This window comes from Chrysemys picta, chromosome 12 (genome assembly GCF_011386835.1).
Source record: "Chrysemys picta bellii isolate R12L10 chromosome 12, ASM1138683v2, whole genome shotgun sequence".
NCBI lineage: Eukaryota > Metazoa > Chordata > Testudines > Emydidae > Chrysemys > Chrysemys picta.
The window spans coordinates 17,731,848-17,752,909 of record NC_088802.1 but is presented as its reverse complement, the minus strand read 5'-3'; the positions used below and the strand labels follow the sequence as shown (position 1 = coordinate 17,752,909).

At 55.6% G+C, this 21,062-nt stretch overlaps 1 protein-coding gene across 27 annotated transcripts in view; it reads left to right on the top strand.

Moving 5' to 3' along the window:
* The window catches only part of LOC101935336 (zinc finger protein 850), a 140,009-nt gene that overhangs the window by 100,609 nt on the left and 18,338 nt on the right, over positions 1-21,062 (top strand). For 3 of the 27 annotated variants that reach the window (XM_065564729.1, XM_065564767.1, XM_065564765.1), the window contains exons 2-3: positions 10,475-10,562; positions 12,222-12,335. The exons of 1 other annotated variant lie outside the window; for it this stretch is intronic. In XM_065564729.1, the coding sequence (XP_065420801.1) occupies positions 10,475-10,562; positions 12,222-12,335 (202 nt within the window). Of the gene's footprint in view, positions 1-5,203; positions 5,520-8,859; positions 8,986-10,474; positions 10,563-11,079; positions 11,207-12,221; positions 12,336-12,658; positions 17,586-21,062 lie in introns of those variants that run through there. 23 more of the 27 variants (XM_065564739.1, XM_065564735.1, XM_065564738.1 and 20 more) reach the window with 17 other exon arrangements.

The following is a 21,062-nucleotide window of genomic DNA, read 5'->3' as shown; positions in this document are numbered from 1 at the left end:
TCTTGCTTCTTTGGCATTTGGATTTTCCCATCAGGTGAAGGCCTTGGACTGAGGTGACTCCAGGGTGTGAGATGAGAGGAAGAGGCCCAGGGAGGACAGACTTAAGTAGTATTGGTTGCCAGGTTACTGGTAGTTAAAAGGGACCTGGGTCGGAGCCTGGTAGAGTGGGAGGGTCCGGGATCCCCTCCCCTCGACCCCCTTGGCAGTCCAGGGTTGTGGCCATGACCACAAGGCCAACTTCCTCACCCCCGTGTCCTGCCTGGATACCAGGTGGCGGGACTTTCTATCACCTGTAGAGGATGAGGAACCCCGGTGGGCCAGCCTGTTCCCACAGCCCGTCGTGAATATTGGTTGGAGGCTCCTTCATGGAGCCTTGAGCACAGGTGTGTACCTGGCACGGTTCACCTCCATTCCCAACACCTGTCCCTTTTGCAGCGTGAGGGAGAATCTGGCACACACCTATCTAGAATGTGCCAGGTTGCAGCCCCTATTCCAGCTCCTCCAGAATCTCCTCTTGAGGTTCTGGCTGCACTTTACCCCACACCTCTTCATACATTCACACCCTGTCTGTGGCCCCACGAAGTCGCGAGACCTCGTCAGCATCCTCCTGGCACTGGCCAAAGTGGCCATTTACAATACCAGGGGGAAGATGCTGGAAAAGGGGGTGCTCTGCAACTCTGGGGCTTATTGCAGTTCCTCCCTTGTCTCATGCATCCGGGCAGAGTTTCTCTGGGCAGCGCCTGCTGGCTCCCTAGACAGCTTTGAGGAGCAGCGGGTGCTGTCTGGGGTTCTCCTGGTGTCCCCCTCTGGATCCCTAGTTCTGAACCTATGACTCCCACTCCCATCCCTGTTATCCCTTAGTTGTGTCCCCTGAATTTAGTTGGGTCCCAGGGTCCAGTGGTTCCTCCTGCAAGGCTGGGGGAGGCACCCGCTCGCCTCCTGGAATTTCCAGTAAAACCAGCCCAAGCCGCCTGCCCAGGACCTCCAGAGGAGCAACACAGTGGAAAGGGGCAGGGTGCAGGCAGGACCACCACAGCCCGGGCCTCCCCTGGCCTATTAAACCTTCTGCCCATGCCCAGACCAGAGCTTCAGGGGAGGCTTTTTTTTTTTTTTTTTAGCTTCTCTCACTAACATAGCTTGCTGCCACAGCCTCCTGGGCTGTGATGCGGGGGGGGGGGGGGCGCAAAGCTGCTGCCCCCTCCCTTGGGGATGCCAGCAGGGGTTCAGCCCTGCCTCTTTCTGGAGCCTCAAAGGCTGGAGGAGCAGGCAGCTGCTGTGAGTTCCCATCTTGTCGGGGGCGGTGGGGCTCGGGCTTCTGGCATCAGCCTTGGGGTGGCAGGCAGCAGGCTCCAGCCATGGGGCTTTGGGCTCCTGCCCTGGGCTCAGCCCTCCCCGGCCCACCCATTGCTCCTGGCCCCTGCTGCTGCCGCTTCCAGGTACTGTAGCAGGCTCTGGACCATTGCTGCAAGGTTTTGGGCCCTGGGCTCACCACCATCCCCATCGCCGCTGGCCCCCTCTGCCCCCCTACCCACTTCCCCTTCTGGGCTTAATTTGTCCCCCGGTTTGCTGGATCTGTGTAAGTCTGCTGTGAAAAGTGATAGTTGTACGTTTGTTAATCACTTTTCGCTGCCTCCCAGCTCCTAGCAAGTCTGCTGCTGTGAAACGTGCTATTAACAAATGTACAAACATCACTTTTCACAGACGCAGACTTACTAGCTAGAAAGTCTTTAAAATAAAAAGCAACCAAAAAAGCAAAAGAAACAACAACGAACAAAAGAGAAGAACATGAGAAACACCTTATTTGTGTTTCTATTCTGTGTACGTCCAGTAAAGAATAGAGGTAACTGTACATTATTTTTATTATGGAGTCTGAAAAAAAAAAAAAAAACCCAAAGCCAACATTAATAAATTTCCAGGATATGGGCATCGATATGTGCATGTTTGTTTGTTTTTCCTAAAATTAATGAAGTATTTTAGGAAAACTTGTCAGAGTGGCCACCTGCCATGCTCTGAGGTTACCAAAAAATTGTAGTGGGAACCCCTGCACTAGAGCTTACAGTGGCGCGACTGCATCAGTAACCATAACCTAAGAGTGGTGTCTAATATCTTGATCTGTTTCTGGCCTAGCAAAATGAGGCCCTGCACTTAACTCGGTGGCACTGGTCTGTTTCGATGGCTGCATCTGACCAATTCCCACGCTGCAGGGGATTGTCTGGGCGCCCATCAGGAGAAGGGGGATGATTTTGGTGACAATTGGAAAATGATGGGGGGGAGAGTAGGGGACTATCCTGAGTGGGCAGAGCAACAGGAGCTTTCCTGCTGACATCCAGGTGCCCAACAGAGGGCTGCAGTCAGTGCCCACACAGGGGAGCCAGCCGGGAGAGGGGCAGAGAGGAGCCTGGGAGGGGGGCAGACATGAAAGGGTTTTAAATAGAGCCCAGGGATGGGTTCATCTAGACCAGGGGTGGCCAAGCTGTGGCTCCAGAGCCACATGTGGCTCTTCAGAAGTTAATATGTGGCTCCTTCTATAGGCACCAACTCCGGGGCTGGAGCTACCGGCGCCAACTGTCCAATGTACTGGGGGGAGCTCACTGCTCAACCCCTGGCTCTGCCACAGGACCTGCCCCCACTCCACCCCTTCCTGCCCCTTCCCCTGAGCCTGCCATGCCCTTGCTCCTCCCCCCACCCCCAAGTCTCCTGCACACCATGAAACAGCTGTTCATTTGTTCAGTTATGGGGAGGGAAGGGGAGGCACTGATTGATGGGTCTGCCGGTGGGTGGGAGGTGCTGGGAGTGGGGGCGGGAGCTGATGGGTGGAGGGGGGGCTTGTGATGTATTACTGTGACTCTTTGGTAAATTCTGGCTTCTTCTCAGGTTCAGGTTGGCCACCCCTGGTCTAGACTAAGAAGTAACCGGAAGAACCCAGTGCCACAACTCTGGCAGCTCCATGATCCGAGCTAGGGGAGCAGTGCTGGTAGCTCCGGCCCAGGGCTGGTAGCCAGTGAGTGTGGTGTGGAGACAAGAGACCAGCTCTGACCACCTGCTCCCTGTGCCAGTCTGTTACCAGAGCTTCCCTGACTCCCCATCACCCCTGGATTCTCTGGAACAGCCCCATCTCCCTAGAAATCTCCCTTCTCCCCCCTCCCCGGGATCTGCACGCAGGGCCGGCTTTAGGCCAATTCAACCAATTCCCCTGAATTGGACCCTGCGCCTAAGAGGGCCCCGCGTCCAAGCCCCGGTGCGGTGTACTGGCAAGAGTCAGTGCGCCGTACCAGGGTGTCCCGGCTTCCCCAGGGGGCAATTTAAAGGGCCTGGGGCTCCCAGGCCCTTTAAATTGCCACCAGAGCCCCACTGCTGGAGCCCTGGGGTAGGGCTGTGAGGTCTGGGGGCTATTTAAAAAGTCCAGGGTTCCTGCTGCCTCTACTGCCCTGGCCCTTTAAATAGCCGCTGGAGCCCCACCGCTTCCCCAGGGCTCCCGCAGCTATTTAAAGGGCCGGGGTGGTAGAAGCAGGGGAGCACAGGGCCCTTTAAATAGCCCACAGAGCCCTGGGATAGCGGGGGACTCGGGGGCTATTTAAAGGGCTGGGGCTCTAGCTGCCTCTGCTGCGCCCCCTGCCCTGCCCGCAGCCAGCCCCTGTCTCCAAGCAGCCCTGCACCCCCTGCCTGCAGCCAGCCCCTGCTGCACCCCCTGCCCGCACCAGCCCCTGCTGCACCCCCTGCCCTGCCTGCAGCCAGCCCTGCACCCCCTGCCCACACCAGCCCCACCCCCCCTGCCCTGCCTGCAGCCAGCCCTGCACCCCCTGCCCACAGCCAGCCCCTGCTGCACCCTCTGCCCTGTCTCCCGCCAACCCCTGCTGCACTCCCCTGTGGCCCTGCCCGAAGCCCTGGGATAGCGGGGGGCTCGGGGGCTATTTAAAGGGCTGGGGCTCTAGCTGCATCTGCTGCACCCCCTGCCTGCACCAGCCCTGCACCCCCTGCTCTGCCCGCAGCCAGCCCCTGTCTCCAGCCAGCCCTGCACCCCGTGCCTGCAGCCAGCTCCTGCTGCACCCCCTGCCCGCACCAGCCCCAACCCCCGTGCCCTGCCTGCAGCTAGCCCCTGCTGCACCCCCTGCCCTGCCTCCAGCCCCACACCCCCTGCCCGCACCAGCCCCACCCTCCATGCCCTGCCTGCAGCCAGCCCTGCACCCCCTGCCCACAGCCAGCCCCGGCTGCATCCTCTGCCCTGTCTCCAGCCAACCCCTGCCGCACTCCCCTGTGGCCCTGCCCAAAGCCAGCCAGCCCCACACACACCCTGCTGGTACCAGCCCTGAAACCTCTGCCCCGCCCGCACCAGCCCTACACCCCCTGCCCTGCCTGCAGCCAGCCCCGCACCCCCTGCCCAGTCTTCAGCCAACCCCTCCTGCGCCCCCTGCCTGAAGCCTGAAGAGGGGAACAGTCCTGCACACCTCTGTCTCCAGCCCTGCCAACCCCTGCCACATCCCCCTGCGGCCCTGCCTGAAGCCAGCCAGCTCCACACACCCCTGTCTCCAGCCAGTCCCGCACCCCTTGCCCTGCCTGCAGCCAGACCCTTCCTTCAGTCAGCCCCTGCCCTGCCTCCAGCCAGCCCCATGTCCACTGGTGCCCTGCAGTTCCCAGGGCAGTAACTCTGCCCACCTGCTTCAATGAGGGGGGCAGGGAGCAGCTGGGACCCACACATGTGCACACCACGTGACCAGACAGCAAGTGTGAAAAATCCGGACAGGGGGTGGGGGGTAATAGGATCCTATATAAGAAAAACGCCCCAAAATTGGGACTGTCCCTATAAAATCGGGACATCTGGTCACCCTAGCACACCCCCAGGGAGTGGCGGGGACCCACACATGTGAAAGGGAGCTCATTAATAACCTATCAACAGCATATATGATGCAATGTACATAATATATAATTTCATTATTTATATAGTTATGGAAAGTAAATAATACATGGAAGAAATGAAAGGCTTTTTTTACGTTTTTTTTTTTTTTTTGTATTAGTTATCCCTGCCGGGGCCCGCCAAAAATGTTCAAATTGGGCCCCGCACTTCCTAAAGCCAGCCCTGTCTGCACATCTCCTTTCTGTCCCCCCCACTGATCCTGTGGCTTCTAGGCAGGATGCCTGCATAGTGCTGGGAGAAGCTGCCCGAGCTGGGGCCCCAGGAGGCAGGGTCTGGGGCAGGGGGCTGCAGCGCGATGGGTTTATCGCTAGGACCCAGGAGCAGCTGGGAGGCGGCTCTGGGGGGAGCGATCGCTGGGATCAGTCCCGGCAGCAGGAAGTGACTCGCGGCCGCTGCGGTGACTCTGGCTCCCGGCGAGATCCCCGAGCCCCGGCGGCTGGTGCTGGGAGCCCGGAGCCCGGGCTGCAGCCGGGAGAGGGGAATCTCCAGCAGGGCCCTTCCCGCTGCTCCCCAGGAGCCTCTCCCAGGGCAGAGCCCCCAGCCCGGCCAGGCCCCTTCCCGGCCCGGCCCCTGCCCCTGCCCCAGGCGGGCCCCGCTAGGAGGGAAGGTAAGAGAGACCCGCCCCCCCCCCCCGTCACCCCCGGGCTGCAGGGGGAGGTTTGGCCCCAGGCTGCTCCCAGCAGAGCTGGCTGCGATTCCCGCCCTGGGCCCGGGAAAGCTGCCGCCAGCTCCCGGTGTGTGCGGGGGGGGGGGAGCCAGCCCGGGCCGTGCTGGGGCAGACACACGTGGGGTGCAGGGGGGCTGAAGAGGGGATTGAGGGGGGAACAGGGGTGTGTGAGGCCGGGGGCAGGAGTGCGGAGCAGGGGCAGGATGGGATGTGCCAGGGGTTGCACTGAAGGGAGGTTGGGGTGATGCGGCGTGATCGGGGGCAGAGGGGGAATTATGGGGCTGAGGGGAACGAGGCTGGAATAGAGGGAAGATGTATGCGGGGGGGGGTCACTGCGGAGGAAAGGGGGGAAGGGAGCCTGGGGGCAGACTGAGAGCATGAGCAGACTGGGTGGGGAAGGGAGAGCAGGGGGCAGGGATAAGGGGGAGGGGAGGAGAGATACAAGGCAGCTCCCCCGCCCATTGGGGTAAGGGAGGTTGAGGGGGCTGCCCTGCCCTGCCCAGCGGGGATTTGTTCCCCTACAAATGGTCAGACCAGCAGTGGGGGATGGGCAGGGTGACCATCTGTCCCCAATTGGCAGGACTCGGGCTAAATGACCCCAGGATTCCCGGTGCCGGGACTCTGCGCCTGCCCGAGGCTCAGGGGCAGCGCCAGCCTGTTCCCCGGGGGCGGGATTGAGGTGGGCGTTAGCCCCGCTTCGCCACGAGGCCCCGCCCCTCGAAGCCCTTCCCCCTGGCCAGCCGCAAGCTAGATCCCGGCCATACTAAGAGCCTCCCAGTCTGCAGTGGAGAGACCCAGACTCGCCACCTGCCCTGGGGAGCGGCAGATGGGGCGGGCGGTGCTATGGGCACTAGGGTTCCCAGCTTGTCCCGCCCCTGTCCCGCACCTTTCATTGAGGCCCCGCCCCCCTCGCTCCATCCCCCTCCCTCTTTTGTTCACTCTCCCCCACCCTCTCCCCGGCTCATTTTCCCTGCAAGGCCCAAACAGGCGCCAGGAGCTGCAACAGTGTGAATGTGGGAGATGCACACACTTGCCTACACAGAGACTCTTTTTCCACACGCTTTCTCGGGGCCCTACGGGGGAGGTGGTGCAGGAGTCCCACAGGGCCCCGAGATAGGCAGTCTCTTGTCAGGGCCGGCCTTAGGGAAAATGGCCCCCTGGGCGAACTTGCGTTTTGGTGCCCCTGGCCCCCCTGGGCATGGCGCATCATCACCCCAATTGCCTCCCCACCATCGCTTCACCCCGAACCCCTACATTGTTCCCCATTCACCCCAACTCCTACCCCCCTCCTGTGCCCCTAAAGTCTGCCTCCCCTTCTGGCACCCACATGGGGAAACTGACCTGGATGCAGGGAAGGAGCAGCTGACATTGCTGCTCGCTCCCCCACTGGACTGCTGCTCCCCTGCCCCGGGCCCCCCTAGGGGGGTGTGAGGGGGGGGAGCGAGGGCAGGACTCCCTGCACCCAGGTCATGTTCCCTGCCTGGGCTGCATAAGGAGAGGGCAGGAGAGCAGCAGCTCCGGATGCTGACCTCGTAGCACTGTCTCTTTAAGAAAGCACTCAGGGTCGGTCAGGCACCTGAAGGCTTGTTCAGACACAAATAGCTGGACCCAGAGAGGCAGCAGCACACACAGATTCCCCCTGTCCTGTCACCCCAGCTTAATGGAAATCGGGTACATGGTAGCGGGACACCCCAACATCAGCCTCCCCCCACCCCGCACAGCAGAGCGGAGGTGGCTCCCAGTCCAAGTGGCTGGGCTCCGGGGAGGAAGGAGGCGGGGGACAGGAGCAGTGCTGGCTGCACACTGCAGTGGAGCAGGGGGAAGGAGGGGCACCCCTGCTTCTGAGAAGTCACCTCCAACTGCCCCTTGCAGCTGAGGTCCTTCCCCCTTACTCCCACCCACCCACAGGGCCGGCCCTGGTCTCGTTCTCCTCCCCTCCCCTCCAGCAGTCCCATTCCCAGCACTCGGAGACGAGGATCTATACCTCGAACTCGGGTGCCGGCGATGGGGCGACAGACCGCGGGGTCACTGCAGGGGCACGTGCCGTAGCTGGAGCCCAGCCACAGGAGGAGTACGAGGAGAAGAGGGAGGGCAGCAGCGGGAGGGGTGCGCACCGTGACCCCTCAACAGCCACCTGCTGACCAATCGCGAGTGGGGCTTGTTCGTCCCCTGCCCTGACCCAGCCGGCCACTGGGAGCTGCACCTATGGGCGGGAGGTGGGGGGCATGTCGGCTGCTTTTCCAGAGCCGCGTGGCGCGGAGGCTAGTTGGGAGCCTGCCAGCCCTGCTGCGCGGCGCCGCCAACAGGACAGTCTACGGCCCGGTCACCCTAATTGGCACTCCAGCCCCTTGCCAGATGGAGGGTCTGGGGCTCTCTGCAGTGGCCCGGGCTCCCTGTGCAGGTGTTATCATGGCCTGGCTTCTGGTCTGGCCAGGGGGCAGGACCTCAGAGAGAAGAGGAGGAGCAGGGGGCATGGCCTTGGGGAGAGGAGGGGTGGGGCTCCTGCATGTGTCTCACTTTTGCCTTTAGAAAAGGTGGTCACCCAGAGATAGGGGCAGGCAGGAGATTTACCCCAAAGGGCTGAGAATTTACCAGGCAAATCTCCACCCAGAATCCCCCCCCACACACACGCACACACACCCTGCTTCCAATTTCATATTTGTGTTTAAAGACAATCTCCTTATTTGGGTGGGGCGGGGGGTCTGACTCTTGGGTTGACAGCACTGAACATGGGCTGGTCTGATTTCTGCGCAGGATTCGGTGTCCAACCAGAGTCGCTGGAAGCCGAAAGGAGTGGAATTGGGGTTTGGTTCAGGTTCAGTGGCCGTCGGTGTGTTCAGTTCTGGTTCAGTTACCAGGCAGTGCCCCAGAAGCAGGGAGGGGGTTGGGAGTGAGCCCTGTGGCTTGCTTCAGTGGGGAACTGAATTTGGGGCATGGGGCCTGCCTCAGGTGGGGCAATGGGAGGGAGGAGCTGCTCTAAGGGGTGGGGACGGGTGAGAGGAGGCCTGTCTAAGTGGAAGAAGAATTGAGCAGCCTTTTTCCTTGGGCTTGAAGAGTTAATGTTAACTTCTGGGACAGGGAGCCCCCACTTCTCTTCCCTTCCTCCCTCCTCCTGTGGGCTGCCCCCTTCTCTTCTCCTACTGGGACAGGCCGTTCCAGTAGCGATCACATGCCTGGGGGTTGTTTTGGTGTCTTGTTTATAATGGGTGAGATCAGAGTAGGTTTTATTTTATTTTGTCAAATATTGAGCTGAAAAATTGCTGAAACTTCATTTCAACAGGCAGCCATTTTTTTCCAAGTCCAATTCAGATTCAGGTTCACTGGGGAAGAGGAAAAATGATGGTTTAAGTCTGGTTCCAGTTCAGTTAAGCATATCGGTTCAACCTGGTTCTCTGGTTCTGTTCCGGTGTGAGTCCAGATGGGGAAATGAAATCCACAGCTGCTGAACTGTCCTCATATGGGGGGCTAGTTATTGCTAAGGCAGAGGAGGCTGGTGTCTGTCTCTGTCTGCTCATGATTAAGGCTGCGAGTTTGTCATGGAGGTCATGGAAGCTAGAAGCTTAGGGAGGGAGATGTCACCGCTTCTGAGAAGCCGGGTAGGTAGCCTGCGAGCCCAGCCAGCCCTCCCCACAGCACTAGCAGGGTCCTGGCCTACTCCCACCCGAGCACCCACAGCGACCCTTAGACTGCCCCCTGCGGAGCCCCCCCGGGCTGCTAACTCCCAGCACCTGCAGTGCCCCCCCCAGGCCACCCACCTGACCACCCACGTACTCCCCAGCACCCATGCCCCGCCCCCCACGAGCACCCACTGCACTCCCAAGAATTAGTCAGGGGTATAGTACAAGACATGGACAGATCATGGGTGGTGATATTTTGTTTACAGCCTGTGACCTGTCCGTGACTCTAAGGGAGCCTTACCCATGATATTGGGTTGATGCTGCCTCCTGCATTTTGATCTGGGTCCCAGACTAAGCAGCTGCTGCTCCCCCAGCGGGGTCTTTGCCAAGGAGAGACCTTCATTAACCCCCCTCTGTGTTCAACCGTGTGTGTGTGTGGGGGGGAGAGACGGGGGACGGGACAAACGGACAGCTTTCTTGGGAGGATAGAACCAGCCCCTGGGGCAGCCCGGGCTCTGCCAACAGCACCCTCTGAGCCAGAGCCTGCAGGTGAGGGGAGAGACCCGGGGCAAAGGGCTGGGGCCGGGCAGGAAAGTGACTCTGCCCAAGGGGCCCCTTTCAGGGACCTGCTGGTGAGTTTTTACTGGAGGGGGAGGGGCTCCCCCATGCCTGTGGGTCCCCAAACTGCTGCCTTCAGTGACACAGCCAGGCTCACACTGGAAAGCCAAAGCCCATGGGAACGGGACAGTCCCCAGTTCTCCCAGGCAGAGGGGAGAGGGATGTAGACAGGAAGGGGAGGGGTGAGATCGAAAGGGGCAGCAGGAGCAAGAAGTGGGGAGGGAGGTTCCCAGCTCCCAGCCCTGCCCGGATCCATTCCCTGCACCCCCCTGGGCCGACTGACTCTCCTGGGAACAAGGGGAGGAGCTGACAGAGGAAAATCCAGTTCCTGCCCCAGCTGAGTCAACACACTGCTGGGGAGACACACTGCCCTCGGGGCCAATGTCAGGGGGAATCCTACAAAGTAGCTCCTTAGATTCTGCTCTTTTCTAGCATTTCTCTCAGAGACTCTGTCCCTGGGGGGGGGGGTTTAAAAGTGTCTCAGGGGTTCAGTGCTGGTGGGAGGGGCTGGGTCAGTATTGTAATAGTGACTGAAGGTTTTCCCAGCATGGCAGAGTCCAGGGCATCTGTCTGCAGGGAGAGAGTCTGGGGGGAATCTAGGTGTGAAATGGACTCAAGCCCCTTCTGAAACTTCCCCCATCGCCCCTCTCGCCCTGACAGGCTGAGGAATCACGTTCATGTTTCGCTCCTGATCGTCCCGTCTTCCAGGGGACAGGGAAGGGAAATGGCTGTGATGGAGCCAGCTCAGGTAGGGGATTTTCAGGGAGCTGCAGGGGGGAGTTGCTGTAGAAGGGGAGGGGCAGGACAAACCTGCTGGGACACATTGAACTTGGAGCCTGATTTTCTGAACAGGCCCATTGGCGTGTGGGGGAGGAGGGAACATTCCCCCATTTCTGAACCAGGAAACACCCCCCCTGGGCAGGCTGGGAAAACTGATCAGACTCCCAGTGCTGGAGCCTGACCCCACTGGCCGGAGGCTGCTGTGAAATACGAAGGGAAGCTGTTGGGATTCCTGTCCCTGTCCCTGGCTCAGAGCTCTGCTTCCTGTATCAGCCTGTGGCTGGCCGGTGTGTGGGAAATGAGAAGACTCTGCCCTATTCCGTCCCCTGGGGGGACAAGGAGCTCTCACCTTCTCCCCACCCCTTGAAGCCTCCTTGCTCTGAGCAGGGTGCGGGTGGGATTCTGTTTCTCTGGGCCTCCTCCCCCATGACTAGTGGGATTGTGGCTGGGGCAGCAGGCGCTGAGTGGGGGAACTGATGTTTCAGATGCCGGTGACCTTCGAGGATGTGGCTGTGTATTTCACCGAGCGACAGGGGGCTCTGCTGGACCCCGGTCAGAGAGCTCTCTACAGGGACGTCATGCAGGAGAACCATGAGACAGTGACCTCGCTGGGTAAGGGATTCCTGGGCCCTCAGCTATTGGAAACCGTGGGGTCTGCGTGTCTGAATCTGGTCAGGTTCTTCTCTAGTCAGTCAGATTGGAGGAGGAGGGTCGCATAGTCCACAGCTCCGGTGTGCATAGGCACCGACTCCGTGGGTGCTCCCGGGCTGGAGCACCCACGGGGAAAAATTAGCGGGTGCTCTGCACCCTATGGCAGCCAAGCTCCCCTGCACTACCTCCTCCTCTTCCCCGAGCGTTCCGCGTCCACACTCCTCCGCCTATCTCACAGCGTTTCCCGCCCAGCCACCGCCAAACAGCTGTTTGCATGCTCTGGGAGGGCGGGGAGGAGCGGGAACATGGCGCGCTCAGGGCAGGAGGTGGGGAAGAGGCAGGACCGGGGCAGGGATTTGGGGAAGGAGTTAGAATAGGGGCAGGGAGGGGCAGAGTTGGGGCGGGGACTTTGGGGATGGGGTTGAAATGGGGGCTGGGAAGTGGCGGGGCCTCATGGAAGAGGTGGAGTGGGGGCGGGGCAGAGGCAGGGTCGAGCACCCACAGAAAAGAGGGGAAGTCAGCGCCTATGCCAGTGTGTGAGAGACTTGCATCTCCATCCCCCATTCAATGGAACAGGAGAGTCAGAAACCGAATGGACAGGCTAATTCATCCCCATCTCTCCAGCTGTCCAGGGGTCAGAAGCAGGGTATTGCCCTGTCTGTATTATTTCTCCTACACACTGTTCACCTTGCTCCATCCATGGGGAGGGCTCTAGGTTCTGCAGTCTTGGAAATAGGCAGGAGTTTAACATCCGAGCTGTATGTGTGTCAGCAAGTCCCCCAGAGCGCATCTACCTGAGACCTCCTAGTGAGGGGGTAAAAAAAAACCCCACCCCCAGATCCCTGCTGCTCCCAAGGGGTCTGAGTTACTACAGTCCCATGTAGGGTCAGGTTAATCTCAGGGATTGTTCCTTGTGACAAATACTCTACCAATGCTCCATGCGCCCTGAGCTTGCCTGATTTCACTCCCTGAGCAGGATTTCCCATTCCCAAACCCGACGTGATCGCCCAGCTGGAAAGAGGGGAAGAGCCGTGGGTCCCGGATCTCCAGGCCTCGGAGGAAATTGTGAGCCCGAGAGACACCTGCACAGGTGAGGAGTCAGGGAAACTAAGACAGAAACAACTGGCGAGTGAAGGAAAAAGCTGGGACTCCGAAAACGTGCCATGAGCAAGAGCCCTCAGTTTTGCCCCATCTCACCCAGGTCAGGGCTGCAGTCAGCAGGTGTCGTATCATCAAGGCAAATATCAGTCACGGCTTCCCACCCATCCTGTTAACTGTCGGGAATTTCCTCCCCGACTTTACTTCCCTGGGAGTGTTTGGGTGGCGGCAGAAATCCAACATCTCAATCTTCCCAACAGTCACTGTGTTGTGTTTTCCCTCTTTGCTATTCCCCTTTCTGTCCTGTCTCCCCAGCACAGGCAGTGACTCCTGTCTGGATTCTCTCTCTCCCAGCAGGTGATAGGACAGTGAGTGAGACCAAGGAGGAGACTCATCAGCAGGAAGGTCCTGAGCAAGTGGAATTGCAGGAGAGGTTTTTGAGAAGACCTGAAGAGAATTTTTCCCAGTGCTTGGAGCAGGGAAATGCCTGGGGAGATCGACACGGATCAGAGATGCAGCTGGGAAACTATCCCAGGAAGAAACTGGATGAATCCACTAAATGTGGCGGAGGATGTAAGGATCCCAAGGAAACCACAGTCCAGCAGAGAAGTCACAATGAAGAGAAACCCTACAAATGCCTTGACTGTGGGAAACGATTCCATTTCAGTACAATCCTTCTTACACATTGGAGAACCCACACAGGAGAGAAACCCTATAAATGCCTTGAGTGTGGGAAAAGATTTAATTGGAGGTCACAGCTTATGTCACATCACAGAACCCACACAGGAGAGAAGCCCTATAAATGCTTAGACTGTGGGAAAAGCTTCAGTAGGAAGCTAGTTCTTATTGTACACCAGAGACTGCACACAGGAGAGAAACCCTATAAATGCCTTGTGTGTGGGAAAAGTTTTAGGCAGTGGGCACTGCTTATGTCACATCAGAGAACAATCTCAGGAGAGAAGCCTTATAAATGCTTAGACTGTGGGAAAACCTTCATTCACAAGTCAAACCTTATTATACACCAGAGAGTACACACAGGAGAGAGACCCTTTAAATGCCTTGAGTGTGGGAAAACTTTCAGTCACCGCTCAAATCTTACTAAACACCGGGGAATCCACATCGGGGAGACGCAATATAAATGCCTCGACTGTGGGAAAAGCTTCATCGACAGAATAAAATTTACTAGTCATCAAAGAATGCATACAGGAGAGAGACCCTATAAATGCTTTGACTGTGGGAAAAGCTTCATACAGAAGTCAAGGCTTACTGTACACCAGAGAGTACACACAGGAGAGAGACCCTATATATGCTGTGAGTGTGGGAAAGGTTTTATTCGGAGCGCAGAGCTTATTAGACATGAGATCACCCACACAGGAGAGAGACCCTTTAAATGCCATGAGTGTGGGAAAAGTTTTAATCATAATTCAGCACTTATTATACATCTGCGATCCCACACAGGAGAGAGACCCTATGGATGCCTTGAGTGTGGGAAAGGTTTTATTGAGAACTCAGCGCTTACTAGACATAGGAGAATCCACACAGGAGAAAGACCCTATAAATGCCACGAGTGTGGGAAAAGTTTCAGTGTGAAATCAACCCTTACTGCACATCAGAAAACCCACACAGGAGAGAGACCCCATAAATGCTTCGACTGTGGGAAAAGCTTCATTCAGAAGTCAAAGCTTAGTGAACACCAGAGACAACATACAGGAGAAAGACCATATCAATGCCTTGATTGTGGGAAAAGCTTCATTCAGAAGTCAAAGCTTAGTGAACACCAGAGAGAACATACAGGAGAGAGACCATATAAATGCATTGACTGTGGGAAAACTTTCATTAAGCGCTCAGACCTTATTAAGCATCAGAGGATCCACACACCAAGTGACAAATCCTATAAATGCCTTGACTGTGGGAAAAGTTTCACTGACAGAATAAAACTTACTAGACATCAGAGAATCCATACAGGAGAGAGACCCCATAAATGCTTCGACTGTGGGAAAAGCTTCATACACAATTCAAGGCTTATTGTACACCAGAGAGTGCACACGGGAGAGAAACCCTTTAAATGCCGTGAGTGTGGGAAAAGTTTTAGTCGGAGTGCAACGCTTATTACACATCAGCGCACCCACACAGGAGAGAGACCCTATGGATGCCTTGAGTGTGGGAAAAGTTTTATCTCAAGTTCAGCCCTTACTATACATAGCAGAATCCACACAGGAGAGAGACCCTTTAAATGCCACGAGTGTGGGAAAACTTTCAGTTACCTCTCAAATCTTATTAAACATGGGAAAATCCACATCAGAGAGATGCATTATAAATGCCTTGACTGTGGGGAAAGCTTCAGTAAGAGCTCAGAGCTTACCAAACATCAGAGAACCCACAAGGGTGAGAGACCCTAGAAGTAGCTTGACTGCAGGAAAAGATTCAATTTGACTTCACACTTCAGTGACCCACACAACAGCGAGAGCTTGAACGTGAGGGAAGGTTCATTTGGTGCTTCCGGAGTATCAGGCCTCTGCAAATCTAAACAGGGAAGAAACCTCTGAGATGTTCTCAGTGTGGGACATGGTCCAAGGGAGCAAACACCATGTTGGACAACAGAAATGCCTCCACACAGCTGGGAAATTCTCTCAGTGCCCTGACTGGGGCTGGCCATGGTGACAAACCTATTTCCTCGTTCCCACACACATCAGGGACATTTGGCTCCCAAGGATCCAGCTGCCCATCGCTGGGGTGAGGATCCAGCAGCAGCCGAGCATCAGCTGGTCAGTGACCCTCTGGCTCTGCCTGGTCTCAGCAAACCCCAGGCAGAGGAGGAGAAGCTCCGATCAGCCCCTCCCCCCTGCTGCAGCCCTGGCTGCTGAGCTGATGGGCCACAGGTGGGGGAAGGAAGAGAGAGAAACTTCTCCAGATGGTCCCTCTGCCTGACTGAAGCTCCCCCCTCTCCCTTCCCCTCCCAGCTGGGATCCCCCTGCCATGGAGATGAGGAGAAGGACACTTGGGCCAGGCTCCATCTTCACACTGTCCCCAACCCCATCTTCCACAGCCCCTGGGCTGGGCTCCCCTACTCACCAGGAGCTGTTTCCTGTATGGGGAGTGTCCCTGGGGGCTGGTAACTCCTCCCCTCCCCAAATTCCCCGGGGTGCTGGGCTCTGGGGGATCCACCATTAAAGGACCAGCCAATGGGTTGTGGGGAGGAAACTGGGGATTGAATGGTTGGGGCTGGTGGAGCTGGGAAGCAGGGGGAGCTGGGTGCTGGGCTATCGTGTGTTTGGGGCTCATGGGATAAGAGGTGAGGGAGAGCACAGGGGCAGAGAGGTGCTGCCTCATCACTCACCCCCTCTGCCCCTTCTTCCTGCCCCTGCTGCATTCAGACAGCACCATTAGCAGAGACTGATTTCCACAGGGCGTTTTCTTGGACGCCTGGATTTCCCACCTCTGCTACAGCAGCATCAGCCTGTGAGAGGGAAGCAGCGTTGCCTAGTGGATGGAGCACTGGCCTGAGACTCAGGAGACCTCAGCTCTGTTCCCAACTCTGCCAGCAGCTTGCGGGGTGACCCGAGACAAATCTGTGCCTTCCAGAGAGGGAATAAATGGGGGGTGATAATATCAGCCTCCGAGTGTCTGGCTAGGGGAGGAGAACTGGTTGGGATTCGCTAGTGCATCTCCTTTGTTCCTCCTCCCCTTTTGCTACTCTAGACTGACCCTGAGCAGTTTATTCCAATCCCCCATTAGCAAAGTGATTGTTAGAGTCACTAAGTGCCCCCTTTGCAGTGAGATTGTCTCATTCCCAGACATCCTCACATTGCTCCAGGTTATGCTAAAAAGCATTTAATTTTTTGTGCTGTTTCTCCCTTTTACACCAGCATTCAATAGAGATTAAAAGAGCTGGATGAGGGATAGCAAAATAATGCGGTGGTTTCGCTTCTGTATTATTTGAAGGGGATGAGAGGAGTCTGAGGGATTCCCTCACGCCCCCATCAATTTCACACATCTTCTCTCACAGAGCAGCCTCTGTCCAAGCCGTGGAGAGTTTATCCTTTTCCCTTTCTACCCCTCCACCTTCATGTGTGTCATTTACCACAGCGTCCTTTGCCAACCATGCTTAGGAATCAGGCTTTAATTTCTTTGATCCTCAATCAGGCCCCTAGGGGCTCGAGACAAAAATGTCACATTCCTGAAGGGGGAATTCAAATGAACCCCAAAGCACAGTTTCAACTTCAGTCCCAGCCTCTATCTATTGGTAAAGTGGCATCTGGAGTTTTTCCAGCCAAATCCAGATCATTTGTAGACAGGAAGTTTTTGGTTGTTTGTCTTTTTTTCCCCTTTCTTTTATGACGATGATGCTAAAACTTTTGTCAATGACCAGCCAAAGAATGCGGCGGTGCTGAGGAAAGGAGCTTTAGCCTGTTCAGCAGGAAATGGGCAAATTGGTTCCCAAGAGTTGAGTTTTAAATTCTCTGGGATTTCACGTCATGAACGGGAAAGTGGTTTGTAGCCCACCCTGGAGTGTGGGTTTTTCTCTTTTTGGTGAAGGCTGTTCTGTCATTTATTTGACGTTAAATGAGTTTGACGGGATATAGCTCAGATTTCTTGGGGACCTCAAAAGACAAATGATAATTTGCCAAAATAGTCCTTACTGATTTTCTTTCACATCAGATTTGCTTCTTCTTTGAACAATGAAAATGACCAGTGCCTGTCAGCAAAACAATGAGGGCGAGTGCTGGATACCCACTCCAGGAGTCAGGGACTGAAATGGGGAAGGAAGTTACTGCCTGATCCCTGCAGAGATGTAAGATACAGTCAGGAGGGGGAGAGGGTGGGTGTGGGGGTGCAAGACCTTGAAAGGGCACTGTTTGCTCTTGCAAGCCAGAGAGCTGAAGCTGAGAACTGTGAACTCACTGCACATGTCCCAGAGAGAGAGAAAATGTCCTATGAGTGCTGGGTGAAGTCGTCCTTGAACTCTGAAGGGCTACAAATGAAGCCCCAAGAGGACTGATGTGGAGAGGGGTCGGCTACGCCCCATTGCTGAGAGGAGGAGGCCGGGCAAATGCCTCTCTCATGGATTGTTAGCGACTTTCTACCAACTTTAATGTGTTCCTCTTTCCCTGGGGTGCGTGTGTGGCTGGAGCAGCAATGTGCTGAGCTCGGCATTGGATGTGGGCGGCGGAGGGGGGGGGGCAGGGGATTAAGCTTTTATATCTTGGTTTGAAAAGAATAAAGTAGAATTTAGTTTCTCAAACTCCCAGCGTCCCTTGTCTTGAATAATGGTGGGGGAGGGCGAATCGTCTTTAATGGACTCACTCAGATGCTGTCTGGCTGTCACCCATTGACGCAGCTGGGGAAAAGGCTGGTATTCTGGGGTGTATTAATGTGAGTGGTGTATGTAAGTTGCCGGAGGTCGTTGTCCCGCTCTGCTGGACACTGGGGAGGCCCAGGTAGAGTCCTGTGTCCAGTTCTGGGCACCCCACACTTTAGGAAAGATGAGGACAAATTGGATTGAGGAGAGCAACAGAAAATGAACAGAAAATTAGAAAACCCAACCTGTGGATGAACGCTAAAAGAAGTGGGTCTATTAGTCTTGAGAAAAACAGGCTGGTGATGGTCTGCAGCCATGCTAAGGGCTGTTATACAGAGACTGGGGATCAGTTGTGCTCCATGGCCACTGAAGGGAGGACCCTAAAAGTGTTAAGCTGCAGGGGAGGGAGATTTAGGGTAGAGATTAGGAAAACTTTCTAACCAGGAGGGTTAGGGCCGGCTCTAGGATTTTTGCCGCCCAGCTGGGGAAAAGGCTGGTATCATTCTGAGGTGTATTAACGTGAGTATTGTAGGTGGTCGTTGTCCCGCTCTGCTCGGCCCTGGGGAGGCTTCAGCTGGAGTCCTGTGTCCAGTTCTGGGCACCACACTTTAGGAAAGATGAGGACAAATTGGATTGAGTCCCGAGGAGAGCAACAGAAAATGAACAGAAGATTAGAAAACCCGACCTGCGGAGGAAGGCTAAAAGAAGTGGGTCTATTAGTCTTGAGAAAAGCAGACTGGGGATGGTCTGCAGCCATGCTAAGGGCTGTTAGAGAGACTGGGGATCAGTTATGCGCCATTGCCACTGGTGGAGGACCCTAAAGTGTTAAAAGAAGAACAGGAGGACTTGTGGCACCTTAGAGACTAACAAATTTATTAGAGCATAAACTTTCGTGGACTACAGCCCACTTCTTCGGATGCATATAGAATGGGAGCTATATATACACACATACAGAGAGCATAAACAGGTGGGAGTTGTCTTACCACCTCTGAGAGGCCAATTAATTAAGAGAAAACAAACTTTTGAAGTGATAATCAAGCTAGCTCAGTACAGACAGTTAGATAACAAGTGTGAGAATACTTACAAGGGGAGATAGATTCAATGTTTGTAATGGCTCAGCCATTCCCAGTCCTTATTCAAACCGGAGTTGATTGTGTCTAGTTTGCATATCAATTCTAGCTCAGCAGTTTCTCGTTGGAGTCTGTTTTTGAAGTTTTTCTGTTGTAATATAGCCACCCGCAGGTCTGTCACTGAATGACCAGACAGGTTAAAGTGTTCTCCCACTGGTTTTTGAGTATTTTGATTCCTGATGTCAGATTTGTGTCCATTAATTCTTTTGCGTAGAGACTGTCCGGTTTGGCCAATGTACATGGCAGAGGGGCATTGCTGGCACATGATGGCATATATCACATTGGTAGATGTGCAGGTGAACGAGCCCCTGATGTTATGGCTGATGTGATTAGGTCCTATGATGATGTCACTGGAATAGATATGTGGACAGAGTTGGCATCGGGGTTTGTTACAAGGATAGGTTCCTGGGTTCCAGTGACATCATGAGCTAGCTTGATTATCACTTCAAAAGTTTGTTTTCTCTTAATTAATTGGCCTCTCAGAGGTGGTAAGACAACTCCCACCTGTTTATGCTCTCTGTATGTGTGTATATATATCTCCTCAATATATGTTCCATTCTATATGCATCCGAAGAAGTGGGCTGTAGTCCACGAAAGCTTATGCTCTAATAAATTTGTTAGTCTCTAAGGTGCCACAAGTCCTCCTGTTCTTCTTTTTGCGGATACAGACTAACACGGCTGCTACTCTGAAACTTTTCCTAAAGTGTTAAGCTGCAGGGGAGATTTAGGGTAGAGATTAGGAAAACTTTCTAACCAGGAGGGTATTTGAGCTCTGGAATAGCTTCCAAGGGAGCTTGTGGAATCCCCACCATTGGAGTTGGGTTTTCTTGTTTGTTTGTTTTTGTGTTTTTTAGCCCCTTGGAGGTGTTATTTCACCATCCCTGAGCTCCACAAACTGCAGGTTCTGGCTGTGATGTTTTCTCAGTGTGTCCTGGACTGTGAATCTCTTTGTTAGCCCCCTGCCTCAGTGCGAAGGGGACGTGTTGCTGCTGAGCTGGGTGTCAGCTCCCTGTCACCTCCAGCCTTTAGCTCCCCACACAAAATCCCCAGGGCTCTGCCAGTCCTTACTTTGCCATGCAGGTTAACACTAGGCGCAGCCTCTTCCTTGAGCTCCTCTGAAGTGTCCTTGGGATGGGGTGCACCAGCCCCACACTGAGCAACAAGAGCATAAGGGCTCGTTTTGGGCTCAGCCAGCCCTGGCCCGCCACACCTGCAGCGAATGCTCCATCTGCTGGAGGAATTAAAAGGCAGCGAATTACTTCAGTTGGGAGCAGTGCTGAAGATGAGCAGACCTGCAGTCCAGAGCGCAAGCAGAGCAGAGCGCCGTGAAACCTAAAGTCTCTGATACAGCTGCTTAAAGGGGCCCTCTGTGAGAAAAGGGAGGACCTTCCGCATAGACAAGCAGAGAGGGGAGTATTCTGTGGCCCTGGACTGTGGCGACTCCCTCTTGCTTCCTTGGGATTTGGATTTTCCCATCAGCCGAAGGCCTTGGACTGAGGTGACCCCAGGGTGGGAGAATAAAGGAAGAGGCCCAGGGAGGACAGACTTAAGTAGTCTTGGTTGCCAGGTTACTGGTAGCTAAAAGGGCCCTGGGTCGGAGCCCGGTAGAGTGGGAGGGCCCGGGATCCCCTCCCCAAGATCCCCTTGGCAGTCCAGGGTTGTGGCCATGACCACTAGGCCCACTTCCTCACCCTCGTGTCCTGCCTGGATACCAGGTGGCAGGACTTTCCACCACCTGTAGAGGGTTAGGAACCCCGGTGAGCCAGCCTATAATCCAGCCTGGTTTCACGGCTCGCCATGAATATCGGTTGGAGGCTCCTTCATGGAACCGTGAGCACAGGTCTGTACCTGGTACGGTTCACCTCCGTTCCCAACACCTGTCCCTTTTGCAGCATGAGGGAGAACCTGGCGCATACCTATCTAGAATGTGCCAGATTGCAGCCCCTATTCAGGGTCCTCCAGAACCTCCTCTTGAGGTTCTGGTTGCACTTTACCCCACACCTCTTTATATATTCACACCCTGTCCGTGGCCCCACGAAGTCATGAGTCCCCATCAATGTCCTCCTGGCACCGGCCAAAGTGGCCATTTACAATACCAGGAGGAAGATGCTGGACAAGGGGGCGCTCTGTGACTGTGGGGCCTATTTCAGTTCCTCCCTTGTCTCACGCATCCGGGCAGAGTTCCTCTGGGCAGCGCCTGCTGGCCCCCTAGACAGCTTTGAGGAGCAGTGGGTGCTGTCCAGGGTTCTCCTGGTGTCCCCCTCTGGATCCCTAGTTCTGAACCTATGAC